At 52.2% G+C, this 25,550-nt stretch overlaps 2 protein-coding genes and 1 long non-coding RNA gene across 5 annotated transcripts in view; 1 reads left to right on the top strand and 2 right to left on the bottom strand.

The window, feature by feature from the left end:
- SSU72 (SSU72 homolog, RNA polymerase II CTD phosphatase) overlaps positions 1-2,698 on the bottom strand; it is a 29,983-nt gene extending 27,285 nt beyond the window's left edge. Inside the window, exon 1 of the mRNA XM_063104481.1 lies at positions 2,497-2,698. Coding sequence (XP_062960551.1) covers positions 2,497-2,576 — 80 coding nt within the window. The 5' untranslated portion in view covers positions 2,577-2,698. The remainder of the gene's footprint in view (positions 1-2,496) is intronic.
- A 5,483-nt stretch (positions 2,699-8,181) lies between these two features.
- FNDC10 (fibronectin type III domain containing 10) lies at positions 8,182-14,775 on the bottom strand. 3 transcript variants are annotated; one of them, XM_063104477.1, is made up of 4 exons: positions 13,303-14,678; positions 10,265-10,397; positions 9,826-9,880; positions 8,182-9,514 (listed from the first exon to the last, which is right to left on the bottom strand). In XM_063104477.1, the coding sequence occupies exon 1, from the start codon at positions 14,676-14,678 to the stop codon at positions 13,995-13,997; it is 684 nt and encodes a 227-aa protein (XP_062960547.1). In that variant the 3' UTR covers positions 8,182-9,514; positions 9,826-9,880; positions 10,265-10,397; positions 13,303-13,994. The 3 variants fall into 3 exon arrangements, with proteins under 3 accessions (XP_062960547.1, XP_062960548.1, XP_062960549.1); XM_063104478.1 differs by lacking the exon at positions 10,265-10,397; XM_063104479.1 differs by lacking the exons at positions 8,182-9,514; positions 9,826-9,880; positions 10,265-10,397 and adding an exon at positions 12,649-12,946 and having other exon boundaries at positions 13,303-14,775.
- Positions 14,776-17,303: 2,528 nt separating this feature from the next.
- LOC134383437 (uncharacterized) lies at positions 17,304-20,776 on the top strand. The gene is made up of 3 exons (XR_010024181.1): positions 17,304-17,366; positions 17,754-17,817; positions 20,567-20,776. It is a non-coding gene; the product is annotated as an uncharacterized LOC134383437 (long non-coding RNA).
- The last annotated feature ends 4,774 nt before the right edge of the window (positions 20,777-25,550 follow it).

Raw genomic sequence — 25,550 nt, forward strand, 5'->3', positions numbered from 1 at the left:
GAAAACACCAACATTTATTACCACTTGAATTTGACTTGTCAGGAAAACACGGTGCAAGCTGACTTTCACTAGGGTAAAATTTTGGGAAAAGACGTGCAAAGGGGCAGGGTTCACTCATAAACTACCGACTGTGCATATTCAAATTCATTTGGTAATTTCATTTCAGGAGTTTTTCTGTGCACAGTTTAATGTGGTTGTAAACAAATGCATATACATTTTCCCTGTTTTTTTTTTTCACTTACAAGCATTTGTCTAAACTTTTCACAAACATCATTTTTAAGGCCTAGAGGTCTCTAAATCTGACTTTCATAAGCTCTCCTAGCTTTTAACAAAAAATTGCTATCACATAAATTTCCTACACGTTTTAAAACCCTGTAAATAATCTTGACAGAAGAGACAAAGCATATAAAGTAGGTAATTCCCAAAAATGAAAATGACAATATATGAAAAATTGTTAAGTCTCAATAGCAATTTCATTTATTTATTTATTTTCAATAGCAATCTTGAAACTAAAGCAAGGATAAGATTTTCTTTGCCCTAGCATTCTAAAAAAGATTAAAATAACGTCCAGACTATGAGGAATTGGTAACTTTTAAATGTGTGCTTCTCTGGAAGGCAGTTTGGCAGAATGAAAATGTGAAACATCTCTGCCTTTTGACTCTGCAAAACTCTAGGAGTTTACACCAAGGAAATGACAAAAAAAATATGAAAAGATATTTACAGTAGTCCCCCTTATCCAAGGTTTCGCTTTCCAAAGCTTCAGTTATCCAGAGTCCAAAAAACATTAAACGGAAAATTGCAGAAATACAGAATTCATAAATTTTAGATTGCAGACCGTTCTGAGTAGTGTGATGAAATCTCATGCTGTCCCACTCTGTCCCTTCTTCATCACAAGACAGGTTAGTATAATACAATATTCTGAGAAACAACATTCACATAAGTTTTATTATACTATATTGTTAAAATTGTTCTATTTTATTATTAGTTATGTTGTTAATTTCCTACTGTGCCTAGTTTACAAATTAAACTTCATCGAAAACACGTATATATGGGAAGAAACTCAGTACAGTGTACGTAAAGAATTCGGTACTATCTGCAGCTTCAGACATCTACTGGCATCTTGGAACCTACACCCCCTCGGTCATAAGGGTAACTAGGCATCAAGGACATGGACACAGTGAAACTAAAAAACATAAAACTGCCCATATGTCTATTAAGTGGGACTGGTAACAAAATTGATGGCTGCAAGGGATTCCTCTGGATTACTGTATCATGGTTTGTAACCACCCTAGGTATGAATAAATACATTCAAATTCAACATATCAAAATGAAGAAACGAACACTGAAAGGTAACGATGCTCACAAAGTGTAGAGCAGATTACTGAACAATATTTTCTCTCCCTTACGTGTGTGTGTACATAGATATCTCTAAGCATGTACATCAAAGCTGTACTTTCGTGGTTATCTTTTTTTTGTTTATCTTCTACGTATTTCCCACAATGAGACTTTTTGCAGTAAATATTACCTTTTAGAGTCTACTTTAACAAAGGAAAACATCCTCCAAATAGAAGCATTTTAGAAATTAAAGACCCACATCTGCAGTGACTTCACACTGATGGCATCCACGATGGGTGCCACCCTAAACTTGCTTCCTGTTGACTCATCCTGAAGCTACTTGTCACGAGCAGATGGGACAGGTGGCACAACAGGTGAAGCACGCACAGGCATTCATCCCACCCGGCGGTGATTCGCAGGGGCCCTTCGGAGTGGGGAGCAGCCCGCTCTTCCGCGGGCGACCGACGCGGGGCCGGCTGCAGCTGCTCTGCACTAACGGGGCTCGCGGTCCTCAGGGACGTCCCGGGGAGCACCGGCTCGGCATCGCGGTCAAGCAGCCGCCGAATCTGAATCCGTGAACCGAGTCGCTAACGTCGTCCTCGGCAAGATCACTCTCAAGTGCACTGCGCAGGGCCCGCAGGAGGCGGCCTCCAGGCCACGCGAAGACGTGGAACGTCGCTTTCCTCGGACAACGTCCAGGGGCGCGAGCCTCGCGTTCCCTCGCTTCGCCGTAAGCTGCGCCGATGCCCCGAGCGGACCCGCGGCGCGCCCAGGCCCAGGAGGACCGCGAGGTCCCGGCGCACGCCCAGCCGGAAAGCGACTCCACCCCGCCTGTCCGGTTCGAGGCGTCCACGCCCCGCGCGTCCCTCAGCCGAGAGAGACGAGGGTGGAGCGCCGGGACGCCGCCGGCAGGGTCGCGGCGGGTGCCGTCCCCTCGGAGCACGCGCGAGGACTCCGGAAGCGCGCGGCCACGCCCCACCGCGAAGGGATTCTGCACGGAGCGCCGGGCCGCACTCACGGGGGCACGGGGGCCATCCGGCACCGCGCGCACAGCCAGCCTGAGCCGCACTCGCGCGTCCAAGGGCGGCCTGCCCGGGCCAGCGGAGGCGGCGCGGCCTCCCCGGCCGCAGCCCGGACCGCATACCCGCCCGCCCCGCGTACCTGAGGATGTTGTGCGCCTCCATGCTCCGGTTCTGGTTGCTCGAGCACACCACCGCCACCCGCAGCGGCGACGACGGCATGGTGGCGGCGGCGCCCGCCGCTCGGCCCGCTCTCCTCGGCGCCGGGACGCCCACCCGGCCGCACCGCTTCCGCGCGAGCAAAATGGCAGCGCAGCGCCCGGAAGTCAGCGGCACGGAAGCGGCGGCGACGCTGCGTGTGCTGACGCGCCGAGGGAGGCTCCGCCCCCGCGCTGGCGTGTGACGCCACCACGCTCCGCAGTGGCGTTCATGACGTCACAATGTCCGGCCCACGTCGCTGGGGGTGACGCGGGGTCGCCGGGCCCTCCCGGCGCTGGTGAGAGGCGGAGCTGCGGGTTCTCGGGTCTTGGTCCGGCCCGAGGCTCTCACTCCTGCCCCCTTGAGTCGTCGCGAGTCCCTAGGCCCGCTCCCTCCGCCAGTCCCCGAGACCCGCCGATGCTCCTGCGCCCGCCGTGTCGCTCCTGTCCGGTGGAGCCACAGCCTCCCGGCGGCCTCCCGTCCCCGGACTCGCTCAAGAGCAGCACGTCGCGGCCCCCAGAAAACCCTTTAAAGTTTGACCATTGAGGGAAATGACGAACGTGCGAGGAGGGAGGACCCGAGGCCACCTGGAGAGACCCCGCCAGGAGGGCAGCTCGACCAGGCCTCACATGGGGTTTGCTGGAGACGCTGCGGGCGCGTCGTGGGATTCAGGATCGCGGTGTGGCGGTGAAACTGGCCGGCGCGTGTGTGCTGCTCTCCGGCCAGTCCAGCCGCCGGCGCGGGCCTGCGGTGGCAGCGAGTCGGCGTTTTGCTGTGGGAGCGCAGCCGAGGGGACAGGGCCAAGGGAATGGTGATGGCCCACCTGGAACTGGAGCTGGGAGGAAGAGGAATGAAGGCCGTGGAGAGGGCACCGTGCGCCGAGCTGGAGATGGCGGGGGGTGCAGTTGTCCCTGGAGCGAAAGGGTGGTGGAATGGGATGCTTGAAACTGAAGATTTCGGAGGTGGTCGGTTTTAAAATACACCTGGGACAGGTGGGACCGTAGGCACCGGTGGGAAAAAGGCTTGCTGTTGAAAAGGAAGACGGGGCTGGCTGGTTGGCTCAGCTGGTTAGAGCAAGGCTTCATAACAACAGTGTCACGGGTTCGGATCCCTGTACCAGCCAGCCACCAAAAAACAAAGACAAGAAAGTCAGAAGCCAGGTGTGTCAGGGGGACCACCCTTATTGATATCCAAGTATCTTATCATCACCCTTGGTGACCTCGTAGAGAAAAGAGTCTGTGAACCAGGTACTAAAAATCTTTATGTACCCCTAGGGCATGGGGGGTGGGGAGAGGGGGAGACCGTGGATGACTGCAACAAGGAAGCATGTACTTTATAGGATTTGTGGAGCTGAAGGATGAATGTGGGGTCTTCCCCACCTGCTCCACATATATTTGAATATTCTATATGCAGAGCGTGAGGTCTAAAGGATACACACCAAAGTGAAAATGTTCAAAACAAAAAAACGGTGGAGGCTGTGTTGGTAATACCAAGGTCCAAGGGTTCAGATCCCCATACTGTCCAGCCAACTAAATGATAAAAAGCAAACGAAACGTTAAGGTGAGACTGCAGGTATTTACTATGGTAGGATTAAGGGGAGGGGGTTTTGTTTGTTTTTTTTGTGTTTGGCAGCTGGCAGGTATGGGAATCTGAACCCATGACCTCGGTATTGTCAGTAAGGGTGCTTTAAATGCCTTTATATTTCTTTTGAATTCTCTTGACTTTGTTTTTGATGAGGAACGCTTTTTCTTTTACATTCACAGCAAATAATGGAGCTATTCTTATTTTTAAAACACAGCCCCTCCTTGACTTCCCCCATGTGCTCAGAGCACCTTAACCTGAATTAAAGGCGTTAGGGTCTGACAGCACCAGCCTCTGCTACCTCACCTCTTCCTACTGCTTGTCCAGAACTTAATGGCCCAGCAAGTGAACACTGAGTGTCCTATGCTTTTTTTTTTAACCTCTGCATATGGTGTCCCCGCATGTCAAGATTCCTTCTTAGACACTCCATCTCCTCCTGCCTTGTTTTGCCCAGCCAAGTCTTAGTCGCTCATTGAGACTCATATGTCACTTCCTTCAAGAAAACTTCCTCCCTCTCTCCCCTTTTCTGTACTGTCCTGTCTGCTCCGGACACCATATTTGACTTGCTTTTGTGGCTCTGAATGTTCTCTTTAGTGCTCTGTGCTCCTCTGCCCCAACCCATTCATAGACTCTGAGTTCTAAAGGGCTAGGCCCTCCATCTCCATCCATGATGGCTTCGTTGCCTTACGTCCAACATATTTAGGACTGTTGTCCCTGTGGAGGCACTCACCGAGTGCTCATAGATGAGACCCACGAGGGGGAAGGAGCTATGTGGTGCTACTACAGCCCCCTGTGCATGGAGCTCATGCTACCAAGACTTGGGTAGAGTAGGAACTTCTCTTGCCACTTCTGTTTGAGGTCCAACTTGAAACTTTACTCATGGTGTGGGAACCCCAAACTGAAATAACAGTAAAAAATATAACTCATCTAAAACCATTAGAATCCCCAAGGCCCAGGCACAAACAAGGCCAGGCTTTCTTTTAGGATTCTTCCACAACCCATGGCATCTGGCCTTCCCATGGGACAAACAACCTCTGTGACCATGTGCTCCCAGTAAAAGATTGAAAAACTCAAGGAGCTGCCATGAGGGTAGTTTGGTAAACTGTATTGGACAAATAGGATAAGTGATTCCTTAAGAGCTTGAAAAAATAGAACAATCTGAAAGATGTTAAAATAAAGTCAGTCCATAAATAGCTAGGACAATTTTAACAGCTTTAATGAGGTATAATTAACATGTAACAAACCACACATATTTAAAGTGTTCAATTTGACAAGTTTTGAAACATCGATACACCTGTGAACCAGTTGTAACAGAACAATGAAACTATCACCCTCAGAAATTTCTTCATGCCTCTCTAAGTCTTCCCCTGTACCCTTCCATCTGCTCCCCATACTCCTCCCCAGGCAATCACTGATGTGCTTCCTGGTACTACAGACTAGTTGGCATTTTCTAGAATTATATACAAATGGAATCATAGTATGTACTTTTTGTCTGGCTTTTGTTATTCAGCATAATTATTTTGAGGCTTATCCCTGATGCTGTACGCATCAATAGTTGGTTCATTTTTATTGGCGAGCTGTGTTCGAATGCAGGGTATACCACACTGTTTTCATGCACTCGCCTGCTGACGAACAATCGGGTTGTTTCCAGTGTGTTATTACAGATGAAGCTGCTGTAAAGATCATGTGCGAGTTTTGTTAAGTAGGCCTGCTTTCAGTTCTCATGGGTTAGTACCTTGGAGGGGAATGGTTGGGTCGTATGTTTATGTGTACATTTTACTTTTTAGGAAAATGCAGGACTGTTTTCCAAGCTGGATGTGCTATTTTACATTCCCACTAGCAGTGTGTGAGAGCCGCGTTGCTGTACATCCTTGCCAGCACTCGGTGTGGCTAATCATTTTAATCTTAGACATTTGAATGGATAATGTCGGTGGTATATCAATGCGGTTATAATTTGTATCTACCTAATGACCAATGAAATTGAGCGTATTTTCTTGTGCTTATTTGCCATCTCTACATCATCTTTGGTGTTCATATCTTTTGGGTTTTTATCATTGTGTTATTATTGAGTTTCAAGATATATATATAATATATAATATATATATTATATATATATATGAGGGTATTTCAGAAAGCAAATGGGAAAGAAAAAAACAAATAAAAAAAGCAAACAAAAAAATTTTTTAATTTTAAAAGAAATTTTAAAATAGAAAAACAACAAAAGAAAGTGAGTGGTAGCTGGTGGGTGGTTCAGCCGGCCAGAGCACAGGGTTGTAGCACCACGGTCAAGGGCTCAGATCCCTGCACCAGCCAGCCACCAAAACAAAAAGTAACTGAAAAAAATCGAATTAAAAGATAATACAAATCCTTCCTTGGGAGGATTTACTTTTTGAAGACCCCTCATATATACACTGATGTTCCTCTACTTAGGATGGGGTTACGTCTCAATAAACCCATGGTAAGTGGAAAGTATCATGTCAAAAATGCATTTAATAGAATTTAGGGACCAAAAGTGTGTATTAAATTCACCCTTCACCCCCTGAAGGTTTACTGAAAATCAACTGACAAAAGGCAGATCAGTGGGAGAAAAGGCATGACAAATTTTATGTTAACGTTCATAGCACAGCCGTGAGTGGGGGAATTGCAGGACAGTGCCTGCTGATAGCCCAGGGGGTCAGGAGCTCCAGCACTCTTCTTCTCAGGGGAGGTGGGGGTGTGGGCATGAATACTGGGCCAAGTTTGTCTGGATTCAGGGGAGGCAGTGTCACAGGTGAAGGCAGGAGAGCAGTCAAGCAAGGGCTGCCTTGTTATGCAGATGACAGTATCGCAGGTGGTCTGGGAGCTGCCCTCAGAAAGAACGGGTGGTGGACAAGGGGAGAGGGGCCTCAGAGGAAGCCTGGCTGTTTATTTCACCAATACAGATTTTTCTCTACTGATGCAAACCTCCCTCACAAAAGGCAGCTTTTTAGCTATTCTTTTGTTTCCAGTCCCTCTGAATAGCCATCTTGAGATATGTCAAAGTAGTATATTTTGGGCTGAAATATTTTGCTTTCCTTGAACACCTAACCTACCAAACATCATAGCTTAGCCTAGCCTACCTTAAACATGCTCAGAACACTTACAGTAGCCTACAGTTGGGCAGAATCATCTAACACAAAGCCTACTTCATCATAACATGTTGAATATTTCATGTAGTTTATTGAATACTGTACTGAAAATGAAACTAAATGGTTGTGTGGGAACTCAGAGTACAGCTTCTACCAAATGGGTATCACTTTCACATGAGTGAAAAGTCATCTGGGGTCAGAGTGTTGACTGTTGAGTGAGAGAATAATAAAAATACCAGCACTTTAGTTTTTTCCTGTATTACAGTCGCCTTTGTAAAAGAAAGGAGAAGGGGATCTGAACACAGAAGCACACAGAACACCATGTGACCGTAGAGGCAGAGATGGGAGAGACGCATCCACCACCCAAGGATTGCTGAGGATCACCAGCAGCCAGCAGGAGCTGGAGAGAGGCACAGAGAAGACTCTGGGAGCTTCCAGAAGGAACCAGCCTTGCCGACACCTTCATTTCAGACTCCAGAACAGTGAGAGGACAAATTTCTGTTGTTTTAGCCATGCAGTTTTTGGTAATTTGTTACAGTAGCTCCAGGAAACTTACTACAGCTACCATATTGGACAGCACAGATATAGAAACTTTCCATAACTTCAGAAAGTTCTGTTGAGGGCCGAGCCCGTGGCACACTCAGATGAGTGCAGTGCTGGGAGCGCAGCAACGCTCCCGCCACGGGTTCGGATCCTATATAGGAATGGCCGGTGCACTCACTGGCTGAGTACCGGTCACGAAAAAGACAAAAAAAAAAAAAAAAAAAAAAGTAATCTATTGGGCCGGCCCGTGGCTCACTCGGGAGAGTGCGGTGCTGATAACACCAAGGCCCCGGGTTCGGATCCCATATACGGATGGCCGGTTCGCTCACTGGCTGAGCGTGGTGCTGACAACACCAAGTCAAGGGTTAAGATCCCCTTATCGGTCATCTTTTTAAAAAAAAAAAAAAAAAAAGAAAGTTCTGTTGGACAGTGCTGCTCTAGAATATTCATGGACCTCTTGAAAATTAAGAAGAAAAAGTCATTGCAGTGGAAAATGTACAAAGAATATTTGCAAGCAGTTCTTGCAAGGAGCAATTAGAATGGCTAATAGGAATGTTGAGTACTGCACAACCTCTCCAGTAATCAGAGGAAAGCAAATTCAAAGAAAAATGGGTCACCACTGTACGGCTACCAGATTGGCAAAATCTAGAAAACTGGATAATACACAATGTTAGTGAGAATTTGAGGAAATAAGAACCCACCTGCTCTGCTAGTAGGAGTACTGAATGCTTTAGCCATTGAGAACAAACTGACGATATGGGTGGGATTGAGCATGCATACCCCTAAAACCCATCCATCCTTCACCTAGAGAAAGTTTTGCTCAGGTACCTGAGGGGCATGTGTGAGGATATTCATCACAACATAGTGGTGAGTCCTGCAGCTGACGGCACATCCCTCCCAGGGGTGAGGACAAGAAAGTGCAGTGGGTGCAGACACAAACGGTGCCCAGTGCACGGAAGGACAAGATACCTGTATGCACAGCTACGTGGACATGCCCCAAAAACACGGTTTTGAGAAAAAAGAAAGGTAAAAAGTAGTAGGTGAATAGCATGATTTTGAGGTAAATTAAAAAACAGTGGGAGGGCCGGCCCCGTGGCTCACTCGGGAGAGTGCAGTGCTGGTAGCGCCAAGGCCGCCGGTTCAGATCCAATATGGAGATGGCCGGTGCGCTCACTGGCTGAGCGTGGTCCACACCACGCCGAGGGTTGCGATCCCCTTACCAGTCAGAAAAAAGAAATTAAAAATAAAAATAAATAAAATAAAAAACAGTGGGAGGGGGAGGGAGGCTTAGGGAGAAATTGGTAAAAGGCCACGAAAAATGTTTACATGGTATAATGATAAAGAAAAAAATAAAAATAAAAATTTAAACAAAACCCAGATGTATCCTAGTGCGGTAGCCTATGAGGGGAGGGAGGGACTGGGTATGGGAAGAAGCCACTGGACTCGAGTCCAAACTGAGCAGCATAGAGACAGACGTGACACGGCCCCGCTGGCGGGCTCCCATGGGGCTTTCTGGGAAAGAAGCCAAATCTGTTCACCTTTAGGGTGTTGGCCCAGGTAACTGTGTGGAGATTCGCCCCGGAGAGGCCGCGATGGGCGCGTGCTTGCTTATCCTAGGAGTGGCCACGGCGTACATCCACAGGTTCACAAACGGGGACAAGGGAAAAAGGGCTGCCCGTTGTCCGCATCAGTGGAGTTTGATGGAGAGAGACAGGCGCATTGCTGGAGTTCCTGTGTGTCAAAGGGTTTGGAGAACATCGGTTAGGGAAGCATTTTCATGACTGATGAAAAGTAAGTCCTGTAGAAGGTTACGCAGTGTGTTATGTACCTCTTAATAAAAAGATGGAAACGAAAAAATGAAAACAAATTGAGCAGGAGAGAGTCACCAGGGGCAAAGGAAAGAGAAGGGCCAGATAAAAGTTGGGGAGGAGGACTAAGTGTTAGCACTTAGTGACAACAGCAGAGGGGCTCCTTGGAGCTGGGAAGTGAAGGAAGCTTCCCAGACCCACCCAGTCCCCACCCAAGAGCACAGGAAAGCCCACCTGCGACAAATGTGACCAACACAGGAGGGTAGTGATTGAATCCCACAGAGATTTCCTGTAAGAAAAAAAGAATAACACACATAGTAACATCCAACAAAGAAGGGAGCCCAGAAAACAGATGAACATTTTAACCAGATATCTTGCAAAAAGCTAACAGGAGTTAGGAAAATGATAGAAGTTATGAAATAGCCTGCATCCGAAAGGAAAACCTTTTTAAATGAGACGATTGGGGGAATGAGGACTTGGGGGAGGAAATCTGACACAACTTAGAAACAGCAGCGATTCCTGAAGGAGCTGGAGGAGCAGACCCGGGGCAGGGATACGCAGGCCTGCCTAGAGCGCACGGGGGGTGGGGTAGCCGGCTGATCCTCCAACCCTCCTGGGGTGGAACCTGCCTCCCCTCCTGCATGGCTGCATCACTCCCCGGCTGAGGGCTCACCTCCAGTACCCAGAGAGATATGGCCAAGGTTGGAGGGAGTGTCAGGAACCCAGGGCTCTCTCTAGACTCCAGCTGAAGTGGCCAGATGTCTCGCTTCCCAGGCCAAGGTTCCCAGCAGCAACTCTGGCTATTCCTAAAGACCAAATTCAACAGTCCTGACCCCCAATCCTAAGATCACAAGGGAGATACCAGCCCCACAACCCCTATATCCCTCTGTTTGTCTCTGCCTGCTGGCCCTTCCCAGCTCAGCAGCCCGGTGGCATGCTCCTTGTAGGCAGCCTGGAGCCCCACTACCAGCCTGGTGGAACGGGAGAGTGAGCCATGGCTGGGCACGTGGGCGCCTTCACCTCACAGAGCACCCTTCCTGTTGGCCAAGATAGGACGTGCTGTGGATCAGGCTCAGGAGGTGGGCAGGGAGGTCAGGGGTCTTGTCCTGAACACAGAAGGGTTAAGATGCCCTGAGCAATCACAATGGACATTTCAAGAAGGGCCACAAGTCTGGAGCAGGGTTAGTCTGGGGACGCAGCTCTGGGGTGTTGGCCCAGAGGGCAGTTCAAGCCGTGGCATGGACAGTAATGTCAATAGCTACGATTTATTCATCTCCACCCCGCTGGTCTGTGAGTTGGGTCCTATTACCGTTTCCATTTTACAGATGAGCAAACTGAGGCACTGACAGGCTGCACGGCTCTTAAAAGGCAGTCAGGATGACAGCCCAGGTAGCCAACAGTGTTGCAGAATCAAAGATTACTCCCACTCCATGTTGGAAAAGTATAAGCTTGAATACTTCATAGAGCGTCGTGCTGATAACACCAAGGTCCAGGGTTCAATCCCTGCACTGGCCAGCCGCCAAGAAAAAAAAACTTCAGGCACCAAATGGAACCATCTGGACTTCTCCTCCAGGGCAGAGGGCAGCCATCAAGGTGTTACTAGGAGACCAACACACTGACCCACCCACTCCACTCCGGCCTGGACCACACAGAGGCAGGAGCCGTGGAAAGGACAGCAGAGCACCATGGGAGAGAGAGGCTACTACTGCAGGAGGTGGTGGGGCTGGAGGAGGGAACGGGAACGTTCTGGATGAGCCTTGAAGGTGCACTGTCAGCCTTTCAAGTGGACAGGGGGAGAAGGGTGCCAGGATGTCCCTGTGCCCCCGGGAGGATGGAGGGTGGTGATGCCAGGCCAAAAGGCAGCCATCTGGGGAAGGAGCAGTTTGTGGGAATGGTGAGCTCAGAAACCATCGTCATTGGCCTAGACACCAGCTCCAGCCCGTCCCCACGCTGCTCCAGCCACATCTCTGCAAGCCCAGAGCTACATTCCGGCCTCTGAGAAGCCCCTCAAAATTGGGACAGGCCTGGACTGGCCGGGTAGCTCAGCTGGTTAGAATGCAGTGTCATAACACCAAGGTCAAGGGTTCAGATCCCCATACCAGCCAGCTGCCAAAAAAATATATATATATATATTGGCACAGGCCTATGGCTTTTGCTGCCATGAGCCCAAGCCCACAATCAGAAGTCCAAATCAGGTCTAGGGCCAGGGGAGGCCTCATACAACTTCATAGCAGCTCCACGAGGGGCCATGTAACCCCAGCCCTGGAACCTGACAGTGGCCAAGGAGCCAGAGGCTGGATGCTGAGGCACCCAGGACGGGATGCGGCCAGGTGCTCCCTGGGAACACACTTTCCAGACGGCCCGGGCCCCCCAGGGAGCCAGAATGAGAGGCAGAGGGAACTGGAACCCCCTCCTGCTCCTGCACCCACTGTCTAGACACATGGCTGCATGCCCCTCCCCCAGGATGAGTCACTCCCCAGAGCCTGGCTCACCACATCCCCCCCCCCCAACCGCTTTTGCTTCTCTGAGGTCACTTCCTTACCGGGGTGTCTCAAGGACAGCCCAGGTGGGGAGGCGGGTGGTGTTCTGTACAGGGCACACATGAGTGCCAGACTCATCTGTCCATCGCTGCCCAGCCCCCACCTCTAGCACTGCACAGGGAGGCCCCAGGCTGGGGAGCAGGCCCTCTCCTGGAGCTGCCTAACTGCTGCTTGTCACAGCTCAAGTAGGTCACCCATGAGACGACGAGGCTATTTCTAACTGCAGCAGGTGCCGCCTCCCCAACTCCCGCCCCACACAGCTGGCCCAGGAAGAGATGCTTTCCCAAGGTCTGAGGGTGGACAAGCAGTAGGACCCCCTGCTGTCCTCCTGTCAGAACCTTCAAGGGCCATGTGCCTGTGCCCCTACTTGGGGCCAGCCCTGGTGTTGCTCAGGGCCACCAATTGGGCTGATGCTCCAGGACCTAGGAGGAGCTGGGGAGAAGGGGGGGTTCACCTCTTCCTTACCCCAACCCTGCACCATTCCATCCTACTTCCCAAATAAACACACAAGACAGCATTTCTGGTCTGAGAACAATGGACATTTAAACATCGGTGCCAGGTTCACACCTGACCCGCGCCACGCGGAGGCGGGCAGAGCTAAGACACAGAGAGGTAGGGTGTAAGTGCTGCGGGGGCACCAGCAGGGCCCGGGTCGCTGGTGGTTGCTGGGGTGGAAGGAAGGTTAGCCACAGTGACCAGGAGCTGGCAGGGCCAAATTCAGGTGGTCAGAGCCAGGCAGTGCCACTGTCTCCAGATACCCAACATCACTAGGTGGCGTTGCAGGAAACAACCTTGGCCAGGGTGCTCGGGTCTGCCTGGTGGTGGGCAAGGCCAGCCTTCAGTCCACAGTGGGTGAGTGGGCAGCACTACCGACACCAGATCCTGGGCTCCCAACCCCCGAGCATGCAAAGGGTTGAGGGTAGTGCTGTCGGTCACACCATGGCTACTGAGGTCCCCGGGGTTGGACGAGGCTTGGCATCTAGACTGCAACGGAAGGTCCGGCTGGGGGAGGCTGGCATCTACCATGCCCTCGGGGTCCAATGCTGTCCCCCAAGCCACCTGCCCCCACTCCCCACAGAAGGTTCTAGTCAGAAGCAGCACTCACAAAAGGAAAGGAGAGTGGGTCTGGCCCTGGAGAACCCCCAGCCTCCCCAAGGCAGAGGACACTCACCCCTGGACGCAGCAGCTGGACGCTGGGCCTGTCAGACACCCACACAGGAAAACACACGACACTGCTTATTCTCGCCCTACACTCCTGCAAAGCTTTTGGGCGGGGGAGAGGTGTCCCCAGAGGGACTTGACTAGAAGCACACACAAGCCGGCCGGTCTCAGGGCCACAGACCCCCAGACAGCAGGGGGACGGGTGGCTGGCTCCTGCAGTAGGCCCAAGATACTAAGGCACAAGCTGACCTAAGCCCACTGGGGTAGGGCGGGAGTAGGACAGGCTCCAAGGGGCCGTCCCCAGGACCTGCAAAGCACACAGTGACCAAGCAATGACCTGGCTTTGACAAGTTGGCACGGGATGGAGTCTCAGGGTGATGACCCAGGGGTGTCAATGGCTCTTGCTGGAAAGGGCTATATGTCCTGGCCGACTCTATATAGGGCCCTGGAAAGCGGGAGAACCCTGGACGCAGCTGGCATCGACGGCCTAGGCCCAAGGGCCGGTCCCAAGCCGGAGCCTGAGAGAAGGACGCCCAGCTGGGAAGGTCGTGTGACGATGCCGAGTTCCCGGCGCGCGCCGGCCGGTCTCCTATTCGTCTCCGGCGGGCCCTCCGTGGGGATCCTAAGGCGGGAGCAGGAACGAGGAGAGGACAGCGGGCGGAGGGCCTGGGTCCCCGGCGGAGGCGCGCAGCCGCCCGCGCGTCAGGGCTGCCGGCGCAGGCCGGGGCGCCCGAAGGCCGGGTGCATGAGGTTCTCGGTGATGTAGGCCACCAGCAGGCAGATGACCACGAGCATGACGCAGATGGAGCCGCCCACCGCCGTCATGGCCACCACGATCTCCTGCAGGCCGGCCGGCTCCGCGACGAACTCCACGCACTCGCCGGGCTCCTGCGCGGCGGCGGCGGCGGCGGCGCGCAGCGGCTGCAGGCACAGGCGGTAGCGCACGCTGTCGTGCACGGCGGGCACCAGGTAGTCGCGGCAGGCGGCGCCGAGCAGCACGCGCTGGCACGGGAAGCGCGTGTAGGCGCCGCGCCACGAGCAGTTGAGCGCGAAGGCGCGCACGCGGCGCGCGTCGGCGGGCGCCAGGCGCCACTGCAGGAGCACACTGCGGTTGCGCAGGACGCTGGCGCGCAGCGAGCGGCCGGCCGAGGCGTGCGCCGCGCAGGCCGGCGCCTGGCAGCGGAAGCCGTGCGCGGGGCTGCGGAAGCACAAGCGCCCGCCGCCCGCCTCGGCGCCCTCGGGCAGCTCCTTGTAGGGGCACCAGGGCGCGTCGGCGGCCGGCTCCCAGCCCGGCGGCGTCGGGGCGGCCGCGGCGCGGGGCGGCGGCGCGCGGGCGGCCAGCAGCAGCAGCGGCAGCAGCAGCGGCGGCAGCGGCGGGGCGCGCATCCTGCGGCGGGGCCGGGCGCGGCGAGGGTCACGCGGGCCGCCGCCGCTCCCCCGCTCCCCGCTCCCCTCTCCCCGGCGCGCCGCGCCCTCCGCCGCGCCCGCTCCGACCCGCCCCGCGCCCCGTGCGCGCTCGGACCGGCGCGGCGGCGGAGGCGGGGCCGCCCCGCTTAACCCTCGCCGGGCCGCCGGGCCGCGGGGCTGGGGCGCCTCTCGCCGCCGAGGGAGGGGCCGCCGCCGCCTCCGGGTCCGTGTCGCCTCGAGGGGGGCCTGGGCCGGGGCGGTCGGGGCCTCCGTGACTCCGGATGGGGGAAGGAGCGGGCGGCGGCCTGGGATGCGCAGCGTCCGTCCCGGACCCGCGGTGGGGACCGGCAAGGAAAGGGTGCCAGCCCGAGCCGATCTCGTCGGGGCGAGGACGCAGCTTCGCCCCTCGTGCCCAGGGCTGCGGCTCCTTAGGGACAGACGGCGCCCGCCCGCCCGGGAGGTTAAGCCTGAGGGGTGAGATTTGGTCTGGTGGAAACGCTACTCTCTCCGCACGCAGAAGGGGCGGCGACGGCACCGACCCACCTTCTCTTCCTCGTCGTTTCCCCCTGGACGGCTCAGGGAAAGGGTTAGGTCTGGACGAAGGGAACAACCCCCCCCCCCAGCCCACCCAGTGCACTGTCCCCTTCATCACATCCTGTGCAGATCACCCAGCGCTCAGGACACCCCTCCAGGGCACACCTGGCCAGACCTGCCTGCCCTGACTGCACAGGAAGCAGGAGCCTCAGTGCAGGGGAGCATGACTCCATCTGAGGGGCTGCCCTGGGTGGGGAGGTGGAGGGGTCTCTGGCAACTGCCCTGTGGATCTTGAATTCCTGTGCCGCCTTCCAGGGGCTCCTCACCTGGGGGAAAGAAAAGGGATGGGGTGGGCTGCAATGCTCACTGAGTCCTGGGTCCCTGAGGGTTGGGCAGCCATGGCCCCCAACACGCATGGAGCCCCCCTCCACAGGGTCACTAACTTCTGGTCATCCTGAAAAAATCCAGGTCAGCGCCAGATCTTAAGGGCTCTACCAGACACTGAGGTCAAGAGTCAGAAGCCCCCACCCAGTCACAGTGCCCTTTGTCCTTCACGTGGCATGGAGGGCCCTGATCCCAACACCAGGCTTCTCCAGCCTGTTGGGACTCTGGGCGGGGTCTGTGCCTGGCGGGGAAGAGTTGGGGGCTAGAGGCTTTAGTAGGGCAGTCTCTGCAACTGCCCCAGCTTCCCCCTTCCCCTTAGGGCAGGCGCTGGGCTCTGCTCTTGCCCCAGCTTTGTGAGGGCACTCAAGAGCTCACCCAGGGAAGCAGAAAGTGACGGAGACCCAGGGGACCCCCAAGTCTTTGTCCAGAACTCCCCTGGGCTTCGGCCAGCCTGCTCACATTGGCTTCTGGGGGAAGTCTGGGGCTCCTGCAGCCCCTCTGTCCCAGGGGCAGGAGCACAGGCAGAACAGGGGCCTGGGTGACAGTGCAGTGGGGCAGGAGAGACCCTTCACTACCACGGCATCTCTGGGCATGAGGACAGCTGGGTGACCAACCTGTCAGCCCACTCCAGGGAGAAGAGTCAGACGGAAACAGGAGGAGCTGTTGATGGCTCAGCTCAGCCAGTCAGGTAGAAATCCAATTAGACCCAACCAGAGGCCTCCCCCGGGAGTCCGTCTTTGTCCGTGCCCTGGGCCTGTTCTGGGGCTGGGGGCTCACCAGTGTTGAGCTTTTCCTGGTCATGGCAGCTCCTAGGGCGGCTGCCTGGGGGAATGCTGCCCTCTCCCCACTGCATCGGGGCTGGCCATGAGGCCGAGGGCTCTGCTGTCCCCCTACCTGGATGCATCTTTTGTCCATGACATCTTTCCAGTTTCGGGCAAAGAGGGGACGGGAGCAGGCAGGCAGGGGAGGGAGGGCTGTGCCCCAGGCGTCACCATGCAAGGACCCTCAGCTGCAGCAGGATGGTGAAGGGCAGATGAGAGGAAGCCCTGCTTCCCACCCAATGTCTGTGGGCCAATGAAGCAAAGGAAGTGGGCTCGGCCCTCACTGTAGCCGAGAAGCTGCCTGGTCCCTTAGGCAGGCTACCCTCTGGGGACCATCCTTCTTGTCACCTGCCCAGGCTCCAGGATAGGTTGGGAACACTTCTGCCCAGCTGGGGAAGGCAGGACCAGTCTGCAGCGACAATGGAGACTTTGGTGGGGGAGGGGGACCTTCTGGAAGAGATTGTCCCCTGGCCAGGGTCCCAAGAGAGGCTTGTGGCTGGCACTGGCCTTGCTGGGACCCAGAGCATGTAGGGACATAGGGATGTGGGGAATGGCTCTGATGCTAAAATTGTGTGTAAAGAGCCAGGGGGTCCCAGGGCAGCAGCTGCCCACTTCCCACAGCTCCATAGCCCCACAGCCCTAGACCCTCCACCCCGGTTGGCGCTCAGCTGGGGCTGGGCACCTGTGCTGTGTCCCTGCACACACATCTCCCTCGGCGCTCCTGGGAGACACCTTATTCTGAAATACCCTTCCCCACCCCAACCCTTGTGTCTCCCATTTCTCCTGCTGCAATGGTTTCTTTCTCTTTCAGAAATGTGTGGTCCCCTCGAGCCCACTGCCAACCTTTGGTCATTCCCGCAAAGGACCAGGGAGGGACAGAGTCCCTGGCAGAGAAGGAGGGGTGGACCTCACATCGGTGACTTTCCTGGTGAGGAGGCACTGGGGCCCAACGCGGAAGAAGATGGTGGCCTTTAGTGGGGTGCTCCATTCTCAACAGATCTTAGGCTTTGAGCACCAGGCAAAGCGTTTGCCTGAAGTAGCGTGCTATGGATTGAATTATGTCCCTCAAAGTCCATGTATTAGAAACTTAATCCCCACTGTGACAGTGTTAAGAGGATGGGAAATCCTATTATGGTCATTGAAAGGAGGGTCTATGGGAGGTGATTAGATTGTGAGGACCGTGCCCTAGTAAATGGCTTGATCCATGGATGGTTTAATGGTGGGTGTGGCCTGGTTCTGAGGGCTTTAAAAGGACAGCGTGTGAGAGTCTCTCTCTGCTCCTGCCGTCCCCATGTGACACCCTGCGTTGCTGTAGAGCCACCAACAAGGCCCTCACCAGGTGTGTTCCCTGGACTTTGGACTTCCCAGCCTCTGAAACTGTGAGAATAAATTTCTTTTCTTTTTTTTTTCTTTCTTTTTTTTTTTAAAGATGACCGGTAAGGGGATCTTAACTCTTGACTGGGTGTTGTCAGCACCACACTCAGCCAGTGAGCGAACCGGCCATCCGTATATGGGATCCGAACCCGGGGCCTTGGTGTTATCAGCACCGCACTCTCCCGAGTGAGCCACGGGCCGGCCCTAAATTTCTTTTCTTTATAAATTACCCAGTTTCAGGTATTTTGTTATAAGCAACAGAGATGGACTGATATGTGGAAGTAAAGCCCAAGAGCCCCTCTTTGGGGCGATCTTCCTCAAATGCTGTCCTTGGCCTCTCTCTGTATGTGCAGAATGTGGGGCCAGTATCCTGCAGGTGCCTCAGCCCTGACCCAGAGGGTGCTGTGGCCCCAGCATATCTGTGGCCCGAGGTGGGGGGCGAGAAGGCTTCCAGGGCTCCCTCGTGCCCCGCCCCAATGGGCACCTGCAGCAGGCATCTTGGGTGCGAGGCATGAAGCTGAGGGGATCTGGCCCCACGGCCCTGGGTCTGGGAGCTGCAAAGGCCAGGAGGAGCTCCATCCCTCCAGGGCCATCAAGGGGAGTAGAGAGGATACTTCTGAGCAACCGCCCACTGCCTCAATCCAGCAGTAGCTGCGCCTCTTACGATGACAACCACCCCTGGAGCTGAGCAATGCTGCTGAAGCTGTGCCAGCTGGAGCCTTCCCCCACCTGACCAGCCGCCCTTTGTTTTTGCTGCTGTCCTGGTGAGGCTGGTGAGGCGGGGGAGGCAGGCACACCCAGCCCTGAGGAACTTGCTTCCACATTCCCTGAGCACATAGATGCATTTTGAAGCCTGTCTCCAGGGCAGTGTGGTCAACAGGCAGGACACCACTGCCCCACCATTCTGGCCTTTATTTTCTCACCTGCAGAACCAGGATGGAAAGGGCCCCACTTCCAGGGTCCCCTTGAGGAAGGCTGGCAACCCCTCTCTGAGCAGTGGGCTTTGGGCAGCTTCTCCAAGTCTCTGGTGGCTCCATCAGACCTGGGTGGGCTGGAACACAGCACTTCGTGGACTTCAGGTGCTCAGACATTTTCCACTTAGGAAAGGAGCCTGTGCCTGGGACCTGTCCCCTTGACTCCTCAGTGTGGATGAGCTGAGAGCTGGCGGGAGCGCGGGTAGCAATGGGACCCAAAGGGCTGCGTGATCGCTGCTCAGTGAGCAGGCTGGTGCTGCCTAGCGCAGAGAGGGAAACAGGATCAGAGGGCCCATAAGGCTGGGCAGTAGAGCCAGGTCCCATATGGGTGACTTCTGGTGCCCCAAGATCCAGCAGAGGGAGTGGGGGGCCTCTCCTAGCCCCTCTCTGAAGCTCTTCTTTTCCCAACACCCCTTAGGACAAGCCTTGGTGAGATGGCAGCTTCTGCCTAAAATGCATTCAATTGAGTGAAAAGAGTGGGGTTCAGAGCAGAATCTGCTCACATTGTTCCCAAGGATCCGCGGGAGGACATGTGCCGAAGGTCACCCAGCTCTGTCTGGCTGTCTCTACGCATGTATGATATGAACGTCCCTAGGTAGCCAGTGGCTCTGAGGCTTGTCACGAAGGCAGGGCAGGGTCGGGCCATACAGGTCAGCATGGGGGCCGGGGTCAGGGCATCATCAGCTCTGCTGGCCCTGGCCAGCCCAGCCCCTGCCCATAGCATCTCAGGCCACATTGATGCCTTAAGTCTATTCAGGCTTCCTAGGAGACTTTCCATTTTGTTTAAGTTTTCAAATGCACTGGCATAAAAACACCTGCAGGGTTCGTGTTCCTGTGGCCGGTGTGGTGTCCTCTCTTCTGTTCCTCAGCTGGGAAGTGCATTTCAGGAGCACATGCACAAGTTCTGCTCGGCCCCTTCCCGAATTCTTGGCGGGTTTGACCTCTGCAGGCCCATCTTTCCAGAAGGTTGACCAGGAAGCCCCGGCCTCTGGCCCTTCTTAGCAACCAGCTGCTGGAATGAGAAGCCCTGCTTGTCCACACCGCCAGGTGGCAGGTGTGGAGAGTGCTGGGGGTCCCTCCTCCTCTCCAGGCAGTGTGTGGAATTGGGCGACGCTCTCTCATCCGCTCTTCTGATGTTATTAAACTGCTCTTGGACGTGCCCTTTGCACAAAGAAGCTTTCTGCACACCTAGAACCTGCCACCCCCTAAATCCAGCCTTCCGATTGGGTGTGTCATTAGTAACGACTTGTCCTGAAAAGACTGTCTAATGTGACCTTCTCTCCTCTGAAAGGCACTTGTGTGATTTCTTTGTGAAGCCAGAGCAAAGCTCTGGAATTTCCCCCTTCTTTTGTGCAAAGAGTTATGCTAAATGTCTTAATTCTGTTGACGTCTTTACTTAACAGAGTTGCATCCCGGCCACATGCCAGCGCAGAATTCACTCTCTTGTCATTTACTACCAAAAACGTTGGGGCCCTGCCAGACAGGGAGAGAAAACAGAATTCCCCCAGGGTACCCAACCCTGCCTCTCGCCCCACCTGCAGGACGTCCCCACGGGGCTCGGCCCGTTCTCTCACAGTAGCTTTTCTGCATTTTGGGGTTGCCGTTCCTTAAGTTTGTGTTGGCTCAGTCAGGAATTTAAAATGATGCCTTCTGTATTTCACACAGATTTTTTGTGGTTTCTTTGAGTAGTTCTTTCAAGTTATCTAATTCTCCATGTTGCTGAAAATGAGACTTTTCTGTCTTTGTCACTGATATACTTCATCATCTGATTTTTTTTCAGGACAAGACTTGATCCACAAAGACAATGTTATAAAGGTGTCTCCCTCGAGCCGTCTCTCTCCTCTAGGTTCCTGACACCTCTGTGATGGCCCAGACAGGTCACAATGTGTGTTCGCCCCCACAGGTAGCCATGCACACCAGGAGATAAGGCTGCTGTAGTCCATCTCCCCTGTGCCCACAGCCGTAGCATAATAAATGCTCTCTTCTGCTCTGCCGGCTTTTCCTTAATGATATGCCTTAGAGAGGCACCAGATACACCCCACTGATGGACGAGATTTGATTTCAATCTTTTGCAAAAATTACCCTCCCACATACGCCTTCTGCGCGTGTGCAGAGACATCCACATCGTAAGTTACTGAGGTCGGAATTGCTGGGTCAGGGTGCCTGTGCTCTGGGAATTTGGGTGGATTTTGCAAATTGTTTTCAATGGGATTTGACAGCGCCACCTGCTGGAAGCACGGTGTATGACCACGCTGATGGTTGCCTCTGGGGGCCCTGATTGCAGAAGAGGCCCAGCCCGCCCCTCCTGGGGGGCTTATGTCGGGCTCCCCTTCATTCCTTTGTCTTTCAGAAGTGTTCTAGGCATTTTGCCTTTTTTAAAAAAATATAAATTTTGGGCCGACCCCGTGGCGCACTCGGGAGAGTGCGGCGCTGGGAGCGCAGCAACGCTCCTGCCGCGGGTTCGGATCCTATATAGGAATGGCCGGTGTGCTCACTGGCTGAGTGCCGGTCACGAAAAAGACCAATAAATAAATAAATAAATAAATAAATAAATAAATAAAATTAAAAAATAAAAAATATAAATTTTGACTTTTTTTTAGCCTTTTCTTTTCTGTCCTTTTTGCATGTCTTTGTCATTTTCTGTCCTGGCTCATGTGCTGGCTCAGCCTGCGTGACAATCTAACTTGCACATGCTGCTCCCAGTGGGCCAAGGTCTTTGGCTTTGCTTGTAGTGACTTTGTCAGGCAAAAGTACTTTATTTGCACATGGCCACATCTATCACCCTTTATTGATCATTTCTGATGTGGGGTCCCGTATACAAAGGCCTTTCCAATTCTGAGGTTAAAAAGGAATTTTCCGGGCCGAGCCCGTGGCGCACTCGGGAGAGTGTGGCGCTGGGAGCGCAGCGAAGCTCCCGCCGCGGGTTCGGATCCTATATAGGACTGGCCGGTGCACTCACCGGCTGAGTGACGGTCACGAAAAAGACAAAAAAAAAAAAGGAATTTTCCGTTGTTTTCATGCAGCGCTTTCATCGTTCTGTTTATTCTGCATTTAATTTTGCTAGACTTGGGGTTTGCTCCGTAGTGTGCTACAAGCTCCGGGTTCAACTTCGTTTATTAAATGGTCTCTCTTTTCCCCACTGATTTAGGAAGGCAACTTCTCACACTGGAATTCCACTCGGCTGTTTCTGGCCTCTGTTCTACACTATTTTAGGTTTAGTTTTTGGGGGTTTTTTTTGGTGGCTGGCTGGTACCGGGATCCAAACGCTTGGCCATGGTGTTATAACACTATGCTCTAACCAACCACACTGTCTTTTTTGTTTGTTTGTTTGTTTTTAAAGATGACTGGTAAGGGGGTCTTAACCCTTGGCTTGGTGTTGTCAGCACCACACTCTCCAAGTGAGCTAACCAGCCATCCCTATATAGGGATCCAAACCCGTGGCCTTGGTGCCACCAGCACCACACTCTGCCGAGTTAGCCACAGGCCGGCCCCAACCATACTGTTTTAATTATTAGGCTCTGAAATATGCCTTACCGTCAGCCAGGCCTGATACCCCTTCATTACTTTTATTTTTTTAGAAATATTCTGGGTATCCTTATTTTTTTAATGTATAAACTTTAACCATCTTTAAAAAAAATAAATCATATTGAGGTGCAATTTATTTAAAATAACATGTATCGATTTTCAGGGTACATCTGAAGAATTTTAATAAAATTCATCATTTAGTTATCATGTTGCCTTTATCTTCTCCAGTTGGAGGTAGTTCCTCAGTGTTTCCCAATTTTCCATAACTTCCAAAGTTTTCCACTTTTGAAGAGTACTGGTCAGTTATTTTGTAGAATGTCCCTTCACTTGGGATTGTCTGTTTTCTCCTGATTAGATTGAAACTATGCATTTTGGGCAAGAAAAACCACAGAAGAGATGCTGTATCCTCAATGCATTGTAACATTGCAGCAGGGAAGGCATGTCACCTGCATGTCTCATTGCTGGACGTGCCAGCCTCGATCACCCGGTGTCTGCTGGATTTCTTTACTGCAATTTCTCTCTTGGTAATTAATAAATATCTTGCAGTGAGATACTTAAGAGACTATGCAAATATCGCGTTTCTTACCATGCATTTGTCCACTGATTCCAGCATCCACCTGTCGTTCGTCAACCATAGTTATGGTTGTTATCATGGTATTTGTCTAATGACGTTATTCTCTTGTTCCTTCTACATTTATTAATTAGAATTCTTTTGTAAGGAAGAGATGTGCCTTCTCCCTCATTTATTTATTTATTCAATTATTTATATCAGTATAGACTCTTGGATATTTAATTTATTCTACGAATTATAGTCTTATGTTACCATTATTTATTTCATTCCTCAAATGGTTCCAACTCTGGCCATTGGGAACTCCCCAAATTGGTCCCTGAATTCTTGCAACATGCCTCCACCATTTTTTAAAAATTGAGGCGAAATTCACATAAGATAAAATTAACCATTTTAACATGTACAATTCAATGGCATTTTATTAGTCTGTTTCTGTTGCTTATAAGAAAATACTTGAAACTGGGTGATTTATAAAGAAAACAAAATTATTGCTTACAGTTTCAGAGACTAGGAAGTCCAAAGTCCAGGGAACACGTCTGGTGAAGGCTTTCTTTGGTGGTGACTTCAATGACAGCAGGATATCACATTGCAAAAATGGTGGGGCAGAGAGAGACTAACCTCTCATTCACCCTTCTTTTGAAACCCTCAGAACCATGCCCCTGACTATCATTTTTAAGCCTTTCACTACTGCAGGGTCCTGTGATCCAATGACCTCTTCAAGGCCCCACCTTTCAATCACCATGATAGGATTTCCCACCCTCTTAACAGTCACAGTGGGAGCCCAGTTTCTAATACATAAAGCTTGAGGGACACAATTCAAGCTTTAGTGAGTTTTTTTTTTTTTTTTTTTTAAAAGATGACCGGTAAGGGGATCTTAACCCTTGACTTGGTGTTGTCAGCACCACGCTCAGCCAGTGAGCGAACCGGCCATCCGTATATGGGATCCGAACCCGAGGCCTTGGCATTATCAGCACCGCACTCTCCCGAGTGAGCCACGGGCCGGCCCTTTAGTGAGTTTTGAGGGGACACAATTCAATCCACTACAGGCATTGTTGGGAAAATAGAATGGTTTGGTCAGGGCCCTCACCTCAGGTCCAGCTGGGTGTGGTTTAGCACATCCATTGTCAGCAAATTGTGCGTGTGTGGAGTTAGTGCACATGTGCACCAATGTGTCTTTTTAGTTTTGTTGCTATTCTTGTGTTCTTCAGAGGGGGGAGGGGGGAGAGTTTTAGTGAAGCAGGTGGGCAGGCGTCTGCCTCGGGCCGCCCAGCACAGCCATGCTTTCCAACCTATGGCTTCCAAGGACCTTTTGGCTGGTTACCTAGCTCATAGACCTGCGTGAAGGGGTCTGGTGACCCAGACTGGCATGTAAAGGGTTTGTGACCCAGTCTGTGAATGGGCTTGAGGGGTCTGTGAGCTCCAGACCCAGTCCGAGCTCAACAATTGGCCCAGTCAGCGGGATTACCGGGACAGCTGGCATGGTCATAGAGCTAGACAGTTGGCGTCACGAACAGGATTAAGAGTGTTACAATTGGCGACATCAACAGGATTCTGACATTAGCCTTAGCCCTGCTCCACAGGCGTGAAGAACATTCTCAATGTCGTGCAACACCACCTCTATCAAGTTCCATAAGTTTTTAATCACCTCAAAAGAAAACCCCATACTCACAAAGCTATTACTCCTCCTTACCTGCTCCCTCCAGCCCTCGGCGACCACCAATCTGCCTTGGGGGTTAGGTTTCATGGGATGAGTTTTGGAGGGCTACATTCAGGTCATAGCAGGAATCATATGACATGTGACATTTGTAAGTGGCTTCTTTCACTTACAATAATATTTTAGAAATTCACCTACCTTGTAGCATATATCAGTACTTCACTCCTCTTCGTGCCTGAGTAATATTCCATTATATGGATATACCCACTTTGTTTATCTGTTCCTCTGCTGATGGACATGTAGGTTGTTTCCACCTTTTGGCTATTGTGAACATTGCTGCTGTGACTATTCATGTACAAGCATTTGCTTCGTCTGTTTTCAATTCTTTCCGTATATACCCTGATGTGGAATTGCTGGGTCACATAATGGTTCTCTATTTAAGTACCCGAGGAACCGCCAAACCATCTGCCACATCGGCAGCAGCTGCACCATTTCACGTTCTCACCAGTGATGCATGAAGATTCCAATTTCTCCACCTCTGGCTGACACTTTTTATTTTTCATTTTTTAAAAATTATAGCATTGGATCCCCATACCATCCAGCCACCACAAAAAAAATAAAGTGAAAGTGACAGCCACCGTGGGGTGTGTGAGTGGCATCTCCTTGTGGTTCTGGTTTGCATTTCCGTAATGACTAGTGACGTGACTGTCTTTTCTTGCGCTTGTTGCCATCTGTATGTCTTCTCTGGAGAAACATGTGTTCTAGCCCTTTGCCCATTTTTCAGTTGGGTCGTTTGTTGAGTTGTATATATTTCGGATTCTAGACCCTTTTCAGATTTATGATTTGTAAATATTTTCTTCTATTCTTTGGATTGTCTTTTCACTTTCTTGATAATATCCTTTGATGTGCAAAAGCTTTTAAGTCCAATTTACCTACATTTTTCTTTTCTGCTCATTCTTTTGGTGTCATTTTAAAAACACATTGCCAAATTCGAGGTTATAAAGATTTATCTCTATA

The sequence above is a fragment of the Cynocephalus volans genome, chromosome 8 (genome assembly GCF_027409185.1).
Source record: "Cynocephalus volans isolate mCynVol1 chromosome 8, mCynVol1.pri, whole genome shotgun sequence".
In the NCBI taxonomy this organism is placed as follows: Eukaryota; Metazoa; Chordata; class Mammalia; order Dermoptera; family Cynocephalidae; genus Cynocephalus; species Cynocephalus volans.

Coding starts and splice junctions, on each gene's coding strand:
- FNDC10 (XM_063104478.1), bottom strand. CDS start 14,678: ATGCGCGCCCCGCCGCTGCCGCCGCTGCTGCTGCCGCTGCTGCTGCTG.